Source organism: Paramormyrops kingsleyae, chromosome 4 (assembly GCF_048594095.1).
Source record: "Paramormyrops kingsleyae isolate MSU_618 chromosome 4, PKINGS_0.4, whole genome shotgun sequence".
Classification (NCBI taxonomy): Eukaryota; Metazoa; Chordata; class Actinopteri; order Osteoglossiformes; family Mormyridae; genus Paramormyrops; species Paramormyrops kingsleyae.
The window spans coordinates 27,195,399-27,218,056 of record NC_132800.1 but is presented as its reverse complement, the minus strand read 5'-3'; the positions used below and the strand labels follow the sequence as shown (position 1 = coordinate 27,218,056).

The following is a 22,658-nucleotide window of genomic DNA, read 5'->3' as shown; positions in this document are numbered from 1 at the left end:
GTTTATAGCAAAAAGTAGTTAATGCACAACAAATTTCAGACCTCTATCTGGTACGGTTCAGCTGTGAGGGCCCCCTCAGCTTAATATGAGGCATATAATATCCTGTAATTATAAATTTAAAATTACACCAAATCTGTTGTGAAAGGCTTGCCTCCATGAGACTTTGCACAATGGTTTATAGCAAAAAGTAGTTAATGCACAACAAATTCCAGACCTCTAGCTCGTACGGATCAGCTGTGGGGGACCCCTGAGCTTAATATGAGGAATATAATATCCATAAATTAAAACTTTAAAATTACACCAACGATGTTGTGAAAGGTTTGCCTCTATGAGACTTTGCAGACTTTTTCAGACCCAAAAGTAGTTAGTGCTTGCAAAATTTCACACCCCTATCTGGTAGGGTTTAGCTGTGAGGGCCCCCTGAACTTAATATGAGGAATATAATATCCATACATTAAAACTTTAAAATTACACCAAAGATTTTGTGAAAGGCTTACCTCCATGAGACTTTGCACAGTCGTTCAGACACAGAAGTAGTTAATTTCTGCCAAATTTCAGACCTCCAGCTGGTACGGTTCAGCGGTGAGGCCCCCCTGAGCATAATATGAGGCAGGTAATATCCTATAATTATAAATTTAAAATTACACCAAATCTGTTGTGAAAGGCTTCCCTCTATGAGACTTTGCACACTTGTTCATACCCATAAGTAGTTGATGCAAGCCAAATTTCAGACCTCTAGCTGGTACGGGTCAGCTGTGGGGGACCCCTGAGCTTAATATGAGGAATATAATATCCATAAATTAAAACTTTAAAATTACACCAACGATGTTGTGAAAGGCTTGCCTCTATGAGACTTTGCACACTGTTTCAGACCCAAAAGTAGTTAGTGCTTGCAAAATTTCACACCCCTATCTGGTAGGGTTTAGCTGTGAGGGCCCCCTGAACTTAATATGAGGAATATAATATCCATACATTAAAAATTTTAAAATTACACCAAAGATGTTGTGAAAGGCTTCCCTCTATGAGACTTTGCACACTTGTTCATACCCATAAGTAGTTGATGCATGCCAAATTTCAGACCTCTAGCTGGTACGGGTCAGCTGTGACACCCCCTAATGTTTTTTGAAAAATAAAGTCAATCATCTCCCCATTGTCTTGCATCTGTGACTTTAGGAAATTCAAAAGGTCACTGCAGCTATTTGTTGAGGGCTGCACTGATGAAACTTTGCATACATGTTCTGACATATGTCTAGTGTGTGAACACTGATTTTCAGGCCACTATTTCTATACCACACAGAAATATCACCTGACAAAAGATAGGTGGGCCTGCTCCAATCATTTTAGATTAGAGAATAATATTTTTTCTCTGGAATGGCTCCCAATGCATCTCAATGGACCGACTAGAGAAAAATATTTTTTATTTGGAATGGCGCGGCCTACATACTGCATTGCAGCCACTTATGATAAAAATCAAGCTTGTTTCAAATGAAAAAGGCATAATCTTAACAGACATGTATAGATGTGATTCAAGAGCAGACTGTCTAGTTTCAGGAACACTTTAAACCATCTTCCTAGGCTACTCCTACATGCAGTTATGGCCTGTCAAATGATAGGTGGGGTGCATCCATTCACTTAACATTGGCAACCTTGGCAGATTCAAATGGTCACTGCAGGTCAGGGGTCACGGCTACACTTATGAAACTTGGCAAACATGTTCATACCTACATCTAGTTTAGGTATACCAAATTTCAGACGACTAGCTGGTATGGTTCAGCTGTGAGGGCCCGCTGAACTTAATATGAGGAATATAATATCCATACATTAAAACTTTAAAATTACACCAAAGTTGTTGTGAAAGGCTTACCTCCATGAGACTTTGCACAGTCGTTCAGACACAGAAGTAGTTAATTTCTGCCAAATTTCAGACCTCCAGCTGGTACGGTTCAGCGGTGAGGCCCCCCTGAGCATAATATGAGGCAGGTAATATCCTATAATTATACATTTAAAATTACACCAAATCTGTTGTGAAAGGCTTCCCTCTATGAGACTTTGCACACTTGTTCATACCCATAAGTAGTTGATGCAAGCCAAATTTCAGACCTCTAGCTGGTACGGGTCAGCTGTGGGGGACCCCTGAGCTTAATATGAGGAATATAATATCCATAAATTAAAACTTTAAAATTACACCAACGATGTTGTGAAAGGCTTGCCTCTATGACACTTTGCACACTTTTTCAGACCCAAAAGTAGTTAGTGCTTGCAAAATTTCACACCCCTATCTGGTAGGGTTTAGCTGTGGGGGACCCCTGAGCTTAATATGAGGAATATAATATCCATACATTAAAACTTTAAAATTACACCAACAATGTTGTGAAAGGCTTCCCTCTATGAGCCTTTGCACACATTTTCAGAACCAAAAGTAGTTAGTGCTTGCAAAATTTCACACCCCTATCTGGTAGGGTTTAGCTGTGAGGGCCCCCTGAACTTAATATGAGGAATATAATATCCATACATTAAAACTTTAAAATTACACCAAAGTTGTTGTGAAAGGCTTCCCTCTATGAGACTTTGCACACTTGTTCATACCCATAAGTAGTTGATGCAAGCCAAATTTCAGACCTCTAGCTGGTACGGGTCAGCTGTGGGGGACCCCTGAGCTTAATATGAGGAATATAATATCCATAAATTAAAACTTTAAAATTACACCAACGATGTTGTGAAAGGCTTGCCTCTATGAGACTTTGCACAGTCGTTCAGACACAGAAGTAGTTAATTTCTGCCAAATTTCAGAGCTCCAGCTGGTACCGTTCAGCGGTGAGGCCCCCCTGAGCATAATATGAGGCAGATAATATCCTGTAATTAAAACTTTAAAATTACACCAAAGTTGTTGTGAAAGGCTTGCCTCTATGAAACTTTGCACAATTGTTTATAGCAAAAAGTAGTTAATGCACAACAAATTTCAGACCTCTATCTGGTATGGTTCAGCTGTGAGGGCCCCCTCAGCTTAATATGAAGCATATAATATCCTGTAATTATAAATTTAAAATTACACCAAATCTGTTGTGAAAGGCTTGCCTCCATGAGACTTTGCACACTTGTTCATACCCATAAGTAGTTGATGCCTGCCAAATTTCAGTCCTCTAGCTGGTACGGGTCAGCTGTGACACCCCCTAATGTTTTTTGAAAAATAAAGTCAATCATCTCCCCATTGTCTTGCATCTGTGACTTTAGGAAATTCAAAAGGTCACTGCAGCTATTTGTTGAGGGCTGCACTGATGAAACTTTGCATACATGTTCTGACATATGTCTAGTGTGTGAACACTGATTTTCAGGCCACTATTTCTATACCACACAGAAATATCACCTGACAAAAGATAGGTGGGTCTGCTCCAATCATTTTAGATTAGAGAATAATATTTTTTCTCTGGAATGGCTCCCAATGCATCTCAATGGACCGACTAGAGAAAAATATTTTTTATTTGGAATGGCGCGGCCTATATACTGCATTGCAGCCACTTATGATAAAAATCAAGCTTGTTTCAAATGAAAAAGGCATAATCTTAACAGACATGTATAGATGTGATTCAAGAGCAGACTGTCTAGTTTCAGGAACACTTTAAACCATCTTCCTAGGCTACTCCTACATGCAGTTATGGCCTGTCAAATGATAGGTGGGGTGCATCCATTCACTTAACATTGGCAACCTTGGCAGATTCAAATGGTCACTGCAGGTCAGGGGTCACGGCTACACTTATGAAACTTGGCAAACATGTTCAAACCTACATCTAGTTTAGGTATACCAAATTTCAGACGACTAGCTGGTATGGTTCAGCTGTGAGGGCCCGCTGAACTTAATATGAGGAATATAATATCCATACATTAAAACTTTAAAATTACACCAAAGTTGTTGTGAAAGGCTTACCTCCATGAGACTTTGCACAGTCGTTCAGACACAGAAGTAGTTAATTTCTGCCAAATTTCAGAGCTCCAGCTGGTACGGTTCAGCGGTGAGGCCCCCCTGAGCATAATATGAGGCAGATAATATCCTGTAATTAAAACTTTAAAATTACACCAAAGTTGTTGTGAAAGGCTTGCCTCTATGAAACTTTGCAAAATTGTTTATAGCAAAAAGTAGTTAATGCACAACAAATTTCAGACCTCTATCTGGTACGGTTCAGCTGTGAGGGCCCCCTCAGCTTAATATGAGGCATATAATATCCTGTAATTATAAATTTAAAATTACACCAAATCTGTTGTGAAAGGCTTGCCTCCATGAGACTTTGCACAATGGTTTATAGCAAAAAGTAGTTAATGCACAACAAATTCCAGACCTCTAGCTCGTACGGATCAGCTGTGGGGGACCCCTGAGCTTAATATGAGGAATATAATATCCATAAATTAAAACTTTAAAATTACACCAACGATGTTGTGAAAGGCTTGCCTCTATGAGACTTTGCAGACTTTTTCAGACCCAAAAGTAGTTAGTGCTTGCAAAATTTCACACCCCTATCTGGTAGGGTTTAGCTGTGAGGGCCCCCTGAACTTAATATGAGGAATATAATATCCATACATTAAAACTTTAAAATTACACCAAAGATTTTGTGAAAGGATTACCTCCATGAGACTTTGCAGAGTCGTTCAGACACAGAAGTACTTAATTCTTGCCTAATTTCAGACCTTCAGCTAGTACGGTTCAGCGGTGAGGCCCCCCTGAGCATAATATGAGGCAGGTAATATCCTATAATTATAAATTTAAAATTACACCAAATCTGTTGTGAAAGGCTTCCCTCTATGAGACTTTGCACACTTGTTCATACCCATAAGTAGTTGATGCAAGCTAAATTTCAGACCTCTAGCTGGTACGGGTCAGCTGTGGGGGACCCCTGAGCTTAATATGAGGAATATAATATCCATAAATTAAAACTTTAAAATTACACCAACGATGTTGTGAAAGGCTTGCCTCTATGAGACTTGGCACACTTTTTCAGACCCAAAAGTAGTTAGTGCTTGCAAAATTTCACACCCCTATCTGGTAGGGTTTAGCTGTGGGGGACCCCTGAGCTTAATATGAGGAATATAATATCCTGTAATTAAAACTTTAAAATTACACCAAAGTTGTTGTGAAAGGCTTGCCTCTATGAAACTTTGCACAATTGTTTATAGCAAAAAGTAGTTAATGCACAACAAATTTCAGACCTCTATCTGGTATGGTTCAGCTGTGAGGGCCCCCTCAGCTTAATATGAAGCATATAATATCCTGTAATTATAAATTTAAAATTACACCAAATCTGTTGTGAAAGGCTTGCCTCCATGAGACTTTGCACACTTGTTCATACCCATAAGTAGTTGATGCCTGCCAAATTTCAGTCCTCTAGCTGGTACGGGTCAGCTGTGACACCCCCTAATGTTTTTTGAAAAATAAAGTCAATCATCTCCCCATTGTCTTGCATCTGTGACTTTAGGAAATTCAAAAGGTCACTGCAGCTATTTGTTGAGGGCTGCACTGATGAAACTTTGCATACATGTTCTGACATATGTCTAGTGTGTGAACACTGATTTTCAGGCCACTATTTCTATACCACACAGAAATATCACCTGACAAAAGATAGGTGGGTCTGCTCCAATCATTTTAGATTAGAGAATAATATTTTTTCTCTGGAATGGCTCCCAATGCATCTCAATGGACCGACTAGAGAAAAATATTTTTTATTTGGAATGGCGCGGTCTATATACTGCATTGCAGCCACTTATGATAAAAATCAAGCTTGTTTCAAATGAAAAAGGCATAATCTTAACAGACATGTATAGATGTGATTCAAGAGCAGACTGTCTAGTTTCAGGAACACTTTTAAGCATCTTCCTAGGCTACTCCTACATGCAGTTATGGCCTGTCAAATGATAGGTGGGGTGCATCCATTCACTTAACATTGGCAACCTTGGCAGATTCAAATGGTCACTGTAGGTCAGGGGTCACGGCTACACTTATGAAACTTGGCAAACATGTTCAAACCTACATCTAGTTTAGGTATACCAAATTTCAGACGACGAGCTGGTATGGTTCAGCTGTGAGGGCCCGCTGAACTTAATATGAGGAATATAATATCCATACATTAAAACTTTAAAATTACACCAAAGATGTTGTGAAAGGCTTGCCTCTATGAGACTTTGCACACTTTTCCAGACCGAAAAGTAGTTGAAGCATGCCAAATTTCAGAGCCCTAGCTGGTACCGTTCAGCTGTGAGGCCCCCCTGAGCTTAATATGAGGAATATAATATCCATACATAAAAACTTTAAAATTACACCAATGATGTTGTGAAAGGCTTGCCTCTATAAAACTTTGCACAATTGTTTATACCAAAAAGTAGTTAATGCACAACAAATTTCAGACCTCTATCTGGTACGGTTCAGCTGTGAGGGCCCCCTCAGCTTAATATGAGGCATATAATATCCTGTAATTATAAATTTAAAATTACACCAAATCTGTTGTGAAAGGCTTGCCTCCATGAGACTTTGCACAATGGTTTATAGCAAAAAGTAGTTAATGCACAACAAATTCCAGACCTCTAGCTCGTACGGATCAGCTGTGGGGGACCCCTGAGCTTAATATGAGGAATATAATATCCATAAATTAAAACTTTAAAATTACACCAACGATGTTGTGAAAGGCTTGCCTCTATGAGACTTTGCAGACTTTTTCAGACCCAAAAGTAGCTAGTGCTTGCAAAATTTCACACCCCTATCTGGTAGGGTTTAGCTGTGAGGGCCCCCTGAACTTAATATGAGGAATATAATATCCATACATTAAAACTTTAAAATTACACCAAAGTTGTTGTGAAAGGCTTGCCTCTATGAAACTTTGCACAATTGTTTATAGCAAAAAGTAGTTAATGCACAACAAATTTCAGACCTCTATCTGGTATGGTTCAGCTGTGAGGGCCCCCTCAGCTTAATATGAAGCATATAATATCCTGTAATTATAAATTTAAAATTACACCAAATCTGTTGTGAAAGGCTTGCCTCCATGAGACTTTGCACACTTGTTCATACCCATAAGTAGTTGATGCCTGCCAAATTTCAGTCCTCTAGCTGGTACGGGTCAGCTGTGACACCCCCTAATGTTTTTTGAAAAATAAAGTCAATCATCTCCCCATTGTCTTGCATCTGTGACTTTAGGAAATTCAAAAGGTCACTGCAGCTATTTGTTGAGGGCTGCACTGATGAAACTTTGCATACATGTTCTGACATATGTCTAGTGTGTGAACACTGATTTTCAGGCCACTATTTCTATACCACACAGAAATATCACCTGACAAAAGATAGGTGGGTCTGCTCCAATCATTTTAGATTAGAGAATAATATTTTTTCTCTGGAATGGCTCCCAATGCATCTCAATGGACCGACTAGAGAAAAATATTTTTTATTTGGAATGGCGCGGCCTATATACTGCATTGCAGCCACTTATGATAAAAATCAAGCTTGTTTCAAATGAAAAAGGCATAATCTTAACAGACATGTATAGATGTGATTCAAGAGCAGACTGTCTAGTTTCAGGAACACTTTTAAGCATCTTCCTAGGCTACTCCTACATGCAGTTATGGCCTGTCAAATGATAGGTGGGGTGCATCCATTCACTTAACATTGGCAACCTTGGCAGATTCAAATGGTCACTGCAGGTCAGGGGTCACGGCTACACTTATGAAACTTGGCAAACATGTTCAAACCTACATCTAGTTTAGGTATACCAAATTTCAGACGACGAGCTGGTATGGTTCAGCTGTGAGGGCCCGCTGAACTTAATATGAGGAATATAATATCCATACATTAAAACTTTAAAATTACACCAAAGTTGTTGTGAAAGGCTTACCTCCATGAGACTTTGCACAGTCGTTCAGACACAGAAGTAGTTAATTTCTGCCAAATTTCAGAGCTCCAGCTGGTACGGTTCAGCGGTGAGGCCCCCCTGAGCATAATATGAGGCAGATAATATCCTGTAATTAAAACTTTAAAATTACACCAAAGTTGTTGTGAAAGGCTTGCCTCTATGAAACTTTGCACAATTGTTTATAGCAAAAAGTAGTTAATGCACAACAAATTTCAGACCTCTATCTGGTACGGTTCAGCTGTGAGGGCCCCCTCAGCTTAATATGAGGCATATAATATCCTGTAATTATAAATTTAAAATTACACCAAATCTGTTGTGAAAGGCTTGCCTCCATGAGACATTGCACAATGGTTTATAGCAAAAAGTAGTTAATGCACAACAAATTCCAGACCTCTAGCTCGTACGGATCAGCTGTGGGGGACCCCTGAGCTTAATATGAGGAATATAATATCCATAAATTAAAACTTTAAAATTACACCAACGATGTTGTGAAAGGCTTGCCTCTATGAGACTTTGCAGACTTTTTCAGACCCAAAAGTAGTTAGTGCTTGCAAAATTTCACACCCCTATCTGGTAGGGTTTAGCTGTGAGGGCCCCCTGAACTTAATATGAGGAATATAATATCCATACATTAAAACTTTAAAATTACACCAAAGATTTTGTGAAAGGATTACCTCCATGAGACTTTGCACAGTCGTTCAGACACAGAAGTACTTAATTCTTGCCTAATTTCAGACCTTCAGCTAGTACGGTTCAGCGGTGAGGCCCCCCTGAGCATAATATGAGGCAGGTAATATCCTATAATTATAAATTTAAAATTACACCAAATCTGTTGTGAAAGGCTTCCCTCTATGAGACTTTGCAGACTTGTTCATACCCATAAGTAGTTGATGCAAGCCAAATTTCAGACCTCTAGCTGGTACGGGTCAGCTGTGGGGGACCCCTGAGCTTAATATGAGGAATATAATATCCATAAATTAAAACTTTAAAATTACACCAACGATGTTGTGAAAGGCTTGCCTCTATGAGACTTGGCACACTTTTTCAGACCCAAAAGTAGTTAGTGCTTGCAAAATTTCACACCCCTATCTGGTAGGGTTTAGCTGTGGGGGACCCCTGAGCTTAATATGAGGAATATAATATCCATACATTAAAACTTTAAAATTACACCAACGATGTTGTGAAAGGCTTCCCTCTATGAGACTTTGCACACTTTTTCAGAACCAAAAGTAGTTAGTGCTTGCAAAATTTCACACCCCTATCTGGTAGGGTTTAGCTGTGAGGGCCCCCTGAGCTTAATATGAGGAATATAATATCCATTCATAAAAACTTTAAAATTACAACAAATGATCTTGTGAAAGGCTTGCCTCTATGAGACTTTGCACACTTTTTCAGACCGAAAAGTAGTTAAAGCATGCCAAATTTCAGGCCCCTAGTTGGTATGATTCAGCTGAGGCCCCCCTGAGCTTAATATGAGGCATATAATATCTATACATTAAAACTTTAAAATTACACCAAAGATGTTGTGTAAGGCTTACCTCCATGAGACTTTGCACAGTCGTTCAGACACAGAAGTAGTTAATTCCTGCCAAATTTCAGACCTCCAGCTGGTACGGTTCAGCGGTGAGGCCCCCCTGAGCATAATATGAGTCAGATAATATCTTGTAATTATAAATTTGAAATTACACCAAAGATTTTTTGAAAGGCTTGCCTCAATGAGACTTTGCACACTTGTTCATAGCCATAAGTAGTTAATGCATGCGAAATTTCACATCCCTCGCTGGTAGGGTTCAGCTCTGAGGCCCCCCTGAGCTAAATATGAGGCATATAATATCGATACATTGAAACTTTAAAATTACACCAAAGATTTTGTGAAAGGATTGCCTCCATGACATTTTGCACAGTTTTTCAAAGCCATAAGTAGTTAAAGCCTGCCAAATTTCAGACCCCTAGCTGGTACCGTTCAGCTGTGAGGCCCCCCTGAGCTTAATATGAGGCATATACTGTAATATCGATACATTAAAAGTTTAAAATTACACCAAAGATGTTCTGAAAGGCTTGCCTCAATGAGACTTTGCACACTTGTTCATAGCAATAAGTAGTTAATGCAGACCAAATTTCAGACCCCTAGCTGGTACAGCTTACCTCTGAGGCCCCCCTGAGATTAATATGAGGCATATTTGATCAATACAATAAAATTATACAATTACACCAAAGATGTTGTGAAAGGCTTGCCTCTATGAGACTTTGCACACTTTTCCAGACCGAAAAGTAGTTGAAGCATGCCAAATTTCAGAGCCCTAGCTGGTACCGTTCAGCTGTGAGGCCCCCCTGAGCTTAATATGAGGAATATAATATCCATACATAAAAACTTTAAAATTACACCAATGATGTTGTGAAAGGCTTGCCTCTATAAAACTTTGCACAATTGTTTATACCAAAAAGTAGTTAATGCACAACAAATTTCAGACCTCTATCTGGTACGGTTCAGCTGTGAGGGCCCCCTCAGCTTAATATGAGGCATATAATATCCTGTAATTATAAATTTAAAATTACACCAAATCTGTTGTGAAAGGCTTGCCTCTGTGAGACTTTGCACACTTGTTCATACCCATAAGTAGTTGATGCATGCCAAATTTCAGACCTCTAGCTGGTACGGGTCAGCTGTGACACCCCCTAATGTTTTTTGAAAAATAAAGTCAATCATCTCCCCATTGTCTTGCATCGGTGACTTTAGGAAATTCAAAAGGTCACTGCAGCTATTTGTTGAGGGCTGCACTGATGAAACTTTGCATACATGTTCTGACATATGTCTAGTGTGTGACCACTGATTTTCAGGCCACTATATCTATACCACACAGAAATATCACCTGACAAAAGATAGGTGGGTCTGCTCCAATCATTTTAGATTAGAGAATAATATTTTTTCTCTGGAATGGCTCCCAATGCATCTCAATGGACCGACTAGAGAAAAATATTTTTTATTTGGAATGGCGCGGCCTACATACTGCATTGCAGCCACATGACAAAAATCCAGCTGGTTTTAAATGAAGGAGGCATAATCTTAACAGACCTGTGTAGATGGGATTAAGCAGCTACCTGTCTAGTTTTAGAAACACTTTGAACCATCCTCATACATCACTTCTACACGGAGTTATGGGCTGTCAAATGACAGGTGGGGTGCTTCCGTTCACTTACATAGGCGACCTTAGCAAATTCAAAAGGTCACTGCAGGTCTTTGGTAAGGGCTGTAGCCATAAAACATGGCACACTCATTCAGGTACACATACAGTCTGTCTTTGCCAAATTTCAGACCAATAGCTCGTACGGTTCAGCCATGACGCCCTACAGGAGACAAGATGAAAAACTTTGAGACACCGACTGAAAACCAATCACCTTTTATTTTTGCCACATTTTTTGTTTGTTTACATCTTTTTTAAATTCTCTATTAAACAAGCTTTTTTAACTAATTAAAATTTTTTTGACAAATTAAAAAAAAAAAAAAACATCGTCCCTGCCACTCCTGCCATCTGAAATATAAAAAGACAATACCAAAAGAGAATGATCAGTGAGGAGAACCGCAAGAGTGCAAGAATAGTAGTGGTGGAAAAATTTAGGTTTTCAATGCTTACTGATGTTGCTTACTTTCGTAAATTGTTAATGACGTCACTGGTTTAAACTTCTGGTGCGATGCTTTCAATAAATGAGGACAAACAAACGTCTTTAAGATCACCACACACATTGATATACAGTGGTACCTCAGTTCTCGAACTCACTAGAACTAGTGGAACAAACCATTTTGACCTAGAACTCGATCTGAATATCAGAAGTCGAACCGTGAACGTTGGGCTAAAATAAATCGTACACGCCAGGAAAGAACGGATTAAGTTCGAGAACCAAGGTACCACTGTATATAGAGATCTTCTTGAGGAAGTGTAATGCTATGACAAGAACTTTAATTATATATGTTTTTATTTTTACCTGTGTATATATCCAAGACAATACATTGATGTGACTTACTTTTAGCCTCTTCGGTTGAGGGGGTGTTAGGCTCCGAGATGCGGGGACATCTTCATCTTTAGCTGGAATATCAAGACATACACCCATAATTTTGACAATCACCATCACCATTCAATTTTATCACTTACATGTGTCACATTCAACAGGGGGAAGATTGTCTTAAAATACAGTTTTGCATGTGTATATATCCAAGACAACACATTGGTGTGACTTACTTTCACTCTCTTCGGGTGAGAGGCTGGGTCGTGTCGTGATCATCGTCGGCTGGAATATCAAGACATACACCCATAATTTTGACAATCCCCATCACCATTCAATTTTATCAGCTATACTTTGTCACTTACATGTGTCACATTCAACAGGGGGAAGATTGTCTTAAAATACAGTTTTGCATGTGTATATATCCAAGACAACACATTGGTGTGACTTACTTTCACTCTCTTGGGGTGAGACAGGCTGGGTCGTGTCGTGATCATCGTCGGCTGGAATACCAAGACATACACCCATAATTTTGACAATCCCCATCACCATTCAATTTTATCAGCTATACTTTGTCACTTACATGTGTCAAATTTAACAGGGGGAAGATTGTCTTAAAATACAGTTTTGCATGTGTATATATCCAAGACAACACATTGGTGTGACTTACTTTCACTCTCTTCGGGTGAGACAGGCTGGGTCGTGTCGTGATCATCGTCGGCTGGAATATCAAGACATACACCCATAATTTTGACAATCCCCATCACCATTCAATTTTATCAGCTATATTTTGTCACTTACATGTGTCACATTCAACAGGGGGAAGATTGTCTTAAAATACAGTTTTGCATGTGTATATATCCAAGACAACACATTGGTGTGACTTACTTTCACTCTCTTCGGGTGAGACAGGCTGGGTCGTGTCGAGATCATCGTCGGCTGCAATATCAAGACAAACACCCATAATTTTGACAATCACCATTCAATTTTATCAGCTATACTTTGTCACTTACAGTACATGTGTCACATTCAACAGGGGGAAGATTGCCTTAAAATACAGTTTTGCATGTGTATATATCCAAGACAACACATTGGTGTGACTTACTTTCACTCTCTTTGGGTGAGACAGGCTGGGTCGTGTCGTGATCATCGTCGGCTGGAATATCAAGACATACACCAATAATTTTGACAATCCCCATCACCATTCAATTTTATCAGCTATACTTTGTCACTTACATGTGTCAAATTTAACAGGGGGAAGATTGTCTTAAAATACAGTTTTGCATGTGTATATATCCAAGACAACACATTGGTGTGACTTACTTTCACTCTCCTCGGGTGAGACAGGCTGGGTCATGTCGTGATCATCGTCGGCTGGAATATCAAGACATACACCCATAATTTTGACAATCCCCATCACCATTCAATTTTATCAGCTATATTTTGTCACTTACATGTGTCACATTCAACAGGGGGAAGATTGTCTTAAAATACAGTTTTGCATGTGTATATATCCAAGACAACACATTGGTGTGACTTACTTTCACTCTCTTTGGGTGAGACAGGCTGGGTCGTGTCGTGATCATCGTTGGCTGGAATATCAAGACATACACCTATAATTTTGACAATCCCCATCACCATTCAATTTTATCAGCTATACTTTGTCACTTACATGTGTCAAATTTAACAGGGGGAAGATTGTCTTAAAATACAGTTTTGCATGTGTATATATCCAAGACAACACATTGGTGTGACTTACTTTCACTCTCTTCGGGTGAGACAGGCTGGGTCGTGTCGTGATCATCGTCGGCTGGAATATCAAGACATACACCCATAATTTTGACAATCCCCATCACCATTCAATTTTATCAGCTATATTTTGTCACTTACATGTGTCACATTCAACAGGGGGAAGATTGTCTTAAAATACAGTTTTGCATGTGTATATATCCAAGACAACACATTGGTGTGACTTACTTTCACTCTCTTCGGGTGAGACAGGCTGGGTCGTGTCGAGATCATCGTCGGCTGCAATATCAAGACAAACACCCATAATTTTGACAATCACCATTCAATTTTATCAGCTATACTTTGTCACTTACAGTACATGTGTCACATTCAACAGGGGGAAGATTGTCTTAAAATACAGTTTTGCATGTGTATATATCCAAGACAACACATTGGTGTGACTTACTTTCACTCTCTTCGGGTGAGACAGGCTGGGTCGTGTCGTGATCATCGTCGGCTGGAATATCAAGACATACACCCATAATTTTGACAATCCCCATCACCATTCAATTTTATCAGCTATATTTTGTCACTTACATGTGTCACATTCAACAGGGGGAAGATTGTCTTAAAATACAGTTTTGCATGTGTATATATCCAAGACAACACATTGGTGTGACTTACTTTCACTCTCTTTGGGTGAGACAGGCTGGGTCGTGTCGTGATCATCGTCGGCTGGAATATCAAGACATACACCTATAATTTTGACAATCCCCATCACCATTCAATTTTATCAGCTATACTTTGTCACTTACATGTGTCAAATTTAACAGGGGGAAGATTGTCTTAAAATACAGTTTTGCATGTGTATATATCCAAGACAACACATTGGTGTGACTTACTTTCACTCTCTTCGGGTGAGACAGGCTGGGTCGTGTCGAGATCATTGTCGGCTGCAATATCAAGACAAACACCCATAATTCTGACAATCACCATTCAATTTTATCAGCTATACTTTGTCACTTACATGTGTCACATTCAACAGGGGGAAGATTGCCTTAAAATACAGTTTTGCATGTGTATATATCTAAGACAATACATTTGTGTGACTTACTTTCACTCTCTTGGGGTGAGGCGGGCGGCAATGTGGTCACATTATCGTCGGCTAGAATATCAAGACATAAACCCATAATTTTGACAATTCCCATCACCATTCAAATTTATCAGCTATACATTGTCACTTACATGTGTCACATTCAAAAAGGGGATAATTGTCATGAAATAGATTTATAAATTGGTGTGACTTACTTTTAGCCTCTTTGGTTGAGGGGGGCGCTTGGGTCTCAGATGCGGGGGCATCTTCATCAGGATCTGCCATTTTGATTGTGATGCCTACCACAGAAAACAAAGCATTAAATTATTATCAATCCATTTTAAAACGTCTGAAATCCCTAATCAATAGAAGTCCAGGAATGTAACGTACAATTAACAAAACACTAAATTATACATTCGAAATAAACTGGATTGTAAATAACATGCATACACATGCATGCGCACCGTAGTAATAAATTGAAATCTAAATTATACTTCCAACAGCAGTTCCCAGTTTAAAAAGCTTGCGACAAGCAGTCTGAATATGATACTACATAAATAGCCATCAAACAAAACGTGTTTATTTTACGAGACAATGCATAGCATTTCAATCAATAGCAAAAGGCAAAAATGTACAATTAATAAAAGATATGCATCCGCAATCGATATGTTTACACTCAATTATACACTGGAAATAAACTGGATTATAAATAACATGCAAACACATGCATGCGCACCGCCATTATTGTCTTCATTAGATAAGCAAACATTTCTCAGTCACCGTATTGTACGGGTGCAGTGTTTCGGTCGCGTTTAAAGATTCGAGTCTAATCATCTCACTCTGAGATAAACATTGACGTGGCTTAAAATTTAGTTTAGAAGATTAAATGCTACTAAAAAAGGTTTTACATTACTTACGAAAGGAGACGACTTTCCAGCCTGCTCTACCTCTGGACACGTAAACAACCTTCCAACGTGGTTCCCACGTGGTTCCGCGCAAAAAGGTACCCCGCCCACCCTGCCCTGATATGATTGCTGACGCAACCCCTCAATTGACAGCCAAGCACAGGAGCCTTTCAGTTTCAAAGTACAGTGATCCCCCGCCTATCGCGGAAGTTACGCTCCCATCTGCGACAGGTGGAAATCCGCGATATACCATCGCGATATCGCGGGGGCTCACCGTAGTTTAAAAACCTTAAATAACTTAAAGTATCCTCACTAACATGGATTATCTCATCACCGTAATCAACCAGTAATATAAAGTAGAACATTCAAGTACTGATAAATTGAAATCTAAATTATACTTCCAAGAGTACGTAGTTCCCAGTTTAAAAAGCTTTAAGCAAAGTTTTAAACAAGCAGTCTGAATATGATACTTTGTAAGTAGCCATCAAACAAAATGCGTTTATTTTGCGAGCCAATGCATAGCATTTCAATCAATAGCAAAAGGCAAAAATGTACAATTAATAAAACAAATGCACAGGCAATGACAATACGTAATTGACTTTTACAATTACATGGATACTATACATGCAAACACACGTATGTATACATATTAGACATTTTTTGTAAAGGTCATCAGAAGTTGTGGAGGACACCTCACAATCCATTAAAATACACCTTGGCTAGCAGATGTATTGCGATTTGTTTAGTAAGTTAGATTCAACAAATGGAATATGTAGCGATTTATATTTGTATTTTGGAATGGTTAAAAATTAGGATACAAATCGTGGAATGCTACAGAACTTCTAATTGATCCTTACCGGTAAAACTGTCCCGTCTTTATCGCCCAGGTAATACTAAGCCCTGCACGGAAAGCAATTTATATATTGGATCCTAATTATGCAATACTACGTTTTGTATTAGCATAAGAAACTTTTGGAATCACGGGATATTTTAGCGATTTCATTTGACTAGTTATGGGTATTTAAAAAGAGGAATGACGCGTTTAAAATCTTGAGCAGTAATGAGTTTAATTGACAAGAGATTTGAATGACATTACTATCAATTATAACTCGCTTACAATTCCAACTAGCAACTTCCTAATGTTGTCATAGAGGAGCTTAAATTCATAAATAAATGGGAACACATTTCCCTGATGCAGCTCTGTCCAAACTTTTGACTTGTCAAGCTAGATCTTTCAAAGCACCAACAACAACATGCCAAAGGCCTATGCTATCAATCATACATACATTGCTGCAGACTCTGCCATGACATTGTCTGCATGTGTGCCTGCACGTGTAATGCTGTGATTAAACCTGAATACCTGGGAGCCTTTGCACCTTTTGTGCATTGCAACAGAGCCAATAATGAAGTACTCTCCATAGACAAAAGTGTCCAGTCTTGGCATGTTGGTGACAATTACTGTGGCCTAAATGCTGGGCGTAGGTAAAACAGGGAAAAGTACTTTTCCTGTGGACTGGTTCCTAATGCATCTCAATGGATCGATAGATAATATTTGCAATCTTGAATTGGCAGGGCCCCACTGACTACATTGGTGACTATAGTCATTTCAACACACCATTGATAGGTATCTATAAGGACCGGACTCCTGAGGTATTACACGCTTGTTCTGACATTTGTCTAGTGTTTCTCCAACTACTTTCAGACATGTAGCTATACCCCACCTGACAAATGATAGGTGGGCCTGCCCCAATCAGGTTAGATTTAGAGAATAATATTTTTTCTCTGGAATGGCTCCCAATGAATCTCAATGGACCGACTAGAGAATAATATTTTTTATTTGGAATGGCGCGGCCTACATACTGCATTGCAGCCACTTATGATAAAAATCCAGCTGGTTTTCCAGCTGAGGCATAATCTTAACAGACATGTATAGATGGAATTAAGCAGCTTCCTGTCTAGTTTTAGAAACACTTTGAGCCATCGTCATATGTCACCTCTACATGGAGTTATGGGCTGTCAAATGACAGGTGCGGTGCTTCCATTCACTTACATTGGTGACCTTGGGAAATTAAAAAGGTCACTGCAGGCTGTAGCCATAAAATATGGCAGACTCATTCAGGTACGCATCTAGTCTAGCTTTGCTAACTTTGGGACTCCTAGCTTATACGGTTCAGCAGTGAGGCCCCCTCAGTTTCATTTCAGCACTACACTTGAACAGCTCCCCATTGACCTGCATTGACAACATTTATTATTTTAAATAATCATATATTGTGAGGTGTACACCCATGAGCTGTGGCACACTTGTTTCCATATGTGACTAGTTAAAGCATGCCAAATTTCAGACCCCTAGCTGGTACCATTCAGCTGTGAGGCCCCCCTGAGCTTAATATGAGGCATATAATATCCTGTAATTATAAATTTAAAATTACACCAAAGATGGTGTGGAAGTTGTGGCTCCCTGAGACTTTGCATACTTGGTCATACCCATAAGTAGTTAAAGCATACCAAATTTCAGACTGCTAGCTGGTACAGTTCACCTGTGAGCCCCCCCTGAGGTTAATATGAGGCTTATAATATCCTTACATTAAAAATTTTAAATTACACAAATGATGTTGTGAAAGGCTTGCCTCGATGAGACTATGCATACTTGTTCATACCAATAAGTAGTTAAGGCATGCCAAATTTCAGACCCCTAGCTATTATGGTTCAGCCGTGACCCCCCCTAATGTTGTGTGAAAAATAAAATCAATCATCTCCCCATTGTCTTGCATCTGTGACTTTAGCAAATTCAAAAGGCCACTGCAGCTCTTTCTTGAGGGCTGCAATCATGAAACTTTACATACATGTTCTGACATATGTCTAATGTGTGACCATTGATTTTCAGGCCACTATCTCTACGACACATAGAAATATCACCTGACAAATGATAGGTGGGCCTGCCCCAATCAGTTTAGATTTAGAGAATAATATTTTTTCTCTGGAATGGCTCCCAATGCATCTCAATGGACCGAGTAGAGAATAATATTTTTTATTTGGAACGGCGCGGCCTACATACTGCATTGCAGCCACTTATGACAAAAATCCAGCTGGTTTCAAATTAAAAAGGCATAATCTTAACAGACAAGTATAGGTGTGATTCAAGAGCAGACTGTCTAGTTTCAGGAACACTTTGAACGATCTTCCTAGGCCACTCCTACATGGAGTTGTGGCCTCTCAAATGACAGGTGGGGTGCCTCCATTCACTTAACATTGGCGACCTTGGCAGATTCAAAAGGTCATTGCAGGTCAGGGGTGAGGGCTACAGTTATGAAACTTGGCAAACTTGTTTATACCTAGAACTCGTTCATCTAAACCAAATTTCAGACCCCTACCTTGTATGGTTTAGCTGTGAGGCCCCCCTGAGCTTAATCCAGGGGAAAAGTTAAATGTCATTGAAACACTGTTGCAACTTTCTGTGAGAACTGCCAACATAGGTGTTGTTCCCGTGGGAAAGTTTGTTTGCACTAACTGTTGTCTCCTCCATTCTGCCCATTTCTGACCGGTACACTAATAGTATACAAAAGTTTAATAAAACACAAAACAAATTATGTAAAATTATAGTATTTATTTTGTCTGTAGAAATCCTCTTCTAGACAAAGTCATGCAATCAGAAGTCAGTCTGATGAAGCTAACAACATTATTCAGAGATAAAACTTTTAAAACAGTCAAGTTTGACTGGAACACAGCAAGAGGGTACATATGAGGCATACAATATCCTTACATTAAAACTTTAAAATTACACCAAAGATGTTGTGAAAGGCTTTCCTCTATGAGACTTTGCACACTTGTTCATACCAATAAGTAGTTAATACATGCCAAATTTCAAACCCCTAGCTCGTATGGTTCAGCCGTGACCCCCCCTAATGTTGTGTGAAAAATAAAGGTAATCATCTCCCCATTGTCTTGCATCTGTGACTTTAGCAAATTCAAAAGGCCACTGCAGCTCTTTGTTGAGGGCTGCACTCATGAAACTTTACATACATGTTCTGACATATGTCTAATGTGTGACCACTGATTTTCAGGCCACTATCTCTACGCCACATAGAAATATCACCTGACAAATGATAGGTGGGCCTGCCACAATCAGTTAAGATTTAGAGAATAATATTTTTTCTCTGGAATGGCTCCCAATGCATCTCAATGGACCGACTAGAGAATAATATTTTTTATTTGGAACGGCGCGGCCTACATACTGCATTGCAGCCACTTATGACAAAAAACCAGCTGGTTTCAAATTAAAAAGGCATAATCTTAACAGACAAGTATAGATGTGATTCAAGAGCAGACAGTCTAGTTTCAGGAACACTTTGAACCATCTTCCTAGGCCACTCCTACATGGAGTTGTGGCCTCTCAAATGACAGGTGGGGTGCCTCCATTCACTTAACATTGGCGACCTTGGCAGATTCAAATGGTCACTGCAGGTCAGAGGTCAGGGCTACAGTTATGAAACTTGGCAAAGTTGTTTAGACCTACATATAGTTCATGTATACCAAATTTCAGACCCCTACCAGTTACGGTTTAGCTGTGAGGCCCCCCTGAGCTTAATCTACGGGAAAAGTTCAATGTCATTGAAACACTGTTGCAACTTTCTGTGAGAACTGCCAACATAGGTGTTGTTCCCGTGGGAAAGTTTTTTTGCACTTATTGTTGTCTCCTCCATTCTGCCCATTTCTGACCGGTACACTAATAGTATACAAAAGTTTAATAAAACACAAAACAAATTATGTAAAATTGTAGTATTTATTTTGTCTGTAGAAATCCTCTTCAAGACAAAGTCATGCAATTAGAAGTCAGTCTGATCAAGCTAACAACATTATTCAGAGATAAAACTTTTAAAACAGTCAAGTTTGACTGGAACACAGCAAGAGGGTACATATGAGGCATACAATATCCTTACATTAAAACTTTAAAATTACACCAAAGATGTTGTGAAAGGCTTTCCTCTATGAGACTTTGCACACTTGTTCATACCAATAAGTAGTTAATGCATTCCAAATTTCAAACCCCTAGCTCGTATGGTTCAGCCGTGACCCCCCCTAATGTTGTGTGAAAAATAAAGGTAATCATCTCCCCATTGTCTTGCATCTGTGACTTTAGCAAATTCAAAAGGCCACTGCAGCTCTTTGTTGAGGGCTGCACTCATGAAACTTTACATACATGTTCTGACATATGTCTAATGTGTGACCACTGATTTTCAGGCCACTATCTCTATGCCACATAGAAATATCACCTGACAAATGATAGGTGGGCCTGCCACAATCAGTTAAGATTTAGAGAATAATATTTTTTCTCTGGAATGGCTCCCAATGCATCTCAATGGACCGACTAGAGAATAATATTTTTTATTTGGAATGGCGCGGCCTACATACTGCATTGCAGCCACTTATGACAAAAAACCAGCTGGTTTCAAATTAAAAAGGCATAATCTTAACAGACAAGTATAGATGTGATTCAAGAGCAGACAGTCTAGTTTCAGGAACACTTTGAACCATCTTCCTAGGCCACTCCTACATGGAGTTGTGGCCTCTCAAATGACAGGTGGGGTGCCTCCATTCACTTAACATTGGCGACCTTGGCAGATTCAAATGGTCACTGCAGGTCAGAGGTCAGGGCTACAGTTATGAAACTTGGCAAAGTTGTTTAGACCTACATATAGTTCATGTATACCAAATTTCAGACCCCTACCAGTTACGGTTTAGCTGTGAGGCCCCCCTGAGCTTAATCTACGGGAAAAGTTCAATGTCATTGAAACACTGTTGCAACTTTCTGTGAGAACTGCCAACATAGGTGTTGTTCCCGTGGGAAAGTTTTTTTGCACTTATTGTTGTCTCCTCCATTCTGCCCATTTCTGACCGGTACACTAATAGTATACAAAAGTTTAATAAAACACAAAACAAATTATGTAAAATTATAGTATTTATTTTGTCTGTAGAAATCCTCTTCTAGACAAAGTCATGCAATCAGAAGTCAGTCTGATCAAGCTAACAACATTATTCAGAGATAAAACTTTTAAAACAGTCAAGTTTGACTGGAACACAGCAAGAGGGTACATATGAGGCATACAATATCCTTACATTAAAACTTTAAAATTACACCAAAGATGTTGTGAAAGGCTTTCCTCTATGAGACTTTGCACACTTGTTCATACCAATAAGTAGTTAATGCATGCCAAATTTCAAACCCCTAGCTCGTATGGTTCAGCCGTGACCCCCCCTAATGTTGTGTGAAAAATAAAGGTAATCATCTCCCCGTTGTCTTGCATCTGTGACTTTAGCAAATTCAAAAGGCCACTGCAGCTCTTTGTTGAGGGCTGCACTCATGAAACTTTACATACATGTTCTGACATATGTCTAATGTGTGACCACTGATTTTCAGGCCACTATCTCTACGCCACAAAGAAATATCACCTGACAAATGATAGGTGGGCCTGCCCCAATCAGTTTAGATTTAGAGAATAATATTTTTTCTCTGGAATGGCTCCCAATGCATCTCAATGGACCGACTAGAGAATAATATTTTTTATTTGGAACGGCGCGGCCTACATACTGCATTGCAGCCACTTATGACAAAAATCCAGCTGGTTTCAAATGAAGGAGGCATAATCTTAACAGACATGTATAGATTTGATTCAAGAGCAGACTGTCTAGTTTCAGGAACACTTTGAACCATCTTCCTAGGCCACTCCTACATGGAGTTATGGCCTGTCAAATGATAGGTGGGGTGCCTCCATTCACTTAACATTGGCGACCTTGGCAGATTCAAAAGGTCACTGCAGGTCAGGGGTGAGGGCTACAGTTATGAAACTGGGCAAAGTTGTTTAGACCTAGAACTAGTTCATGTATACCAAATTTCAGACCACTACCTCGTACGGTTTAGCTGTGGGACCCCCCTGAGCTTAATCTATGGGAAAAGTTCAATGTCATTGAAACACTGTTGCAACTTTCTGTGAGAACTGCCAACATAGGTGTTTTTCCCGTGGGAATGTTTTTTTGCACTAATTGTTGTCTCCT

At 39.3% G+C, this 22,658-nt stretch overlaps 1 protein-coding gene across 4 annotated transcripts; it reads right to left on the bottom strand.

Moving 5' to 3' along the window:
- Window positions 1-10,969: 10,969 nt before the first annotated feature.
- On the bottom strand, window positions 10,970-16,478 carry LOC140589045 (uncharacterized). 4 transcript variants are annotated; one of them, XM_072711680.1, is made up of 12 exons: window positions 15,621-16,478; window positions 14,919-15,002; window positions 14,725-14,775; window positions 14,513-14,563; window positions 14,295-14,345; window positions 13,860-13,910; window positions 13,424-13,474; window positions 13,206-13,256; window positions 12,988-13,038; window positions 12,771-12,821; window positions 11,904-11,965; window positions 10,970-11,228 (listed from the first exon to the last, which is right to left on the bottom strand). In XM_072711680.1, the coding sequence occupies exons 2-12, from the start codon at window positions 14,986-14,988 to the stop codon at window positions 11,193-11,195; spliced, it is 576 nt and encodes a 191-aa protein (XP_072567781.1). In that variant the 5' UTR covers window positions 14,989-15,002; window positions 15,621-16,478; the 3' UTR covers window positions 10,970-11,192. The 4 variants fall into 4 exon arrangements, with proteins under 4 accessions (XP_072567781.1, XP_072567780.1, XP_072567778.1 ...); XM_072711679.1 differs by lacking the exon at window positions 10,970-11,228 and adding an exon at window positions 11,266-11,413; XM_072711677.1 differs by lacking the exon at window positions 10,970-11,228 and having other exon boundaries at window positions 11,266-11,965.
- Between the last annotated feature and the right edge of the window lie 6,180 nt (window positions 16,479-22,658).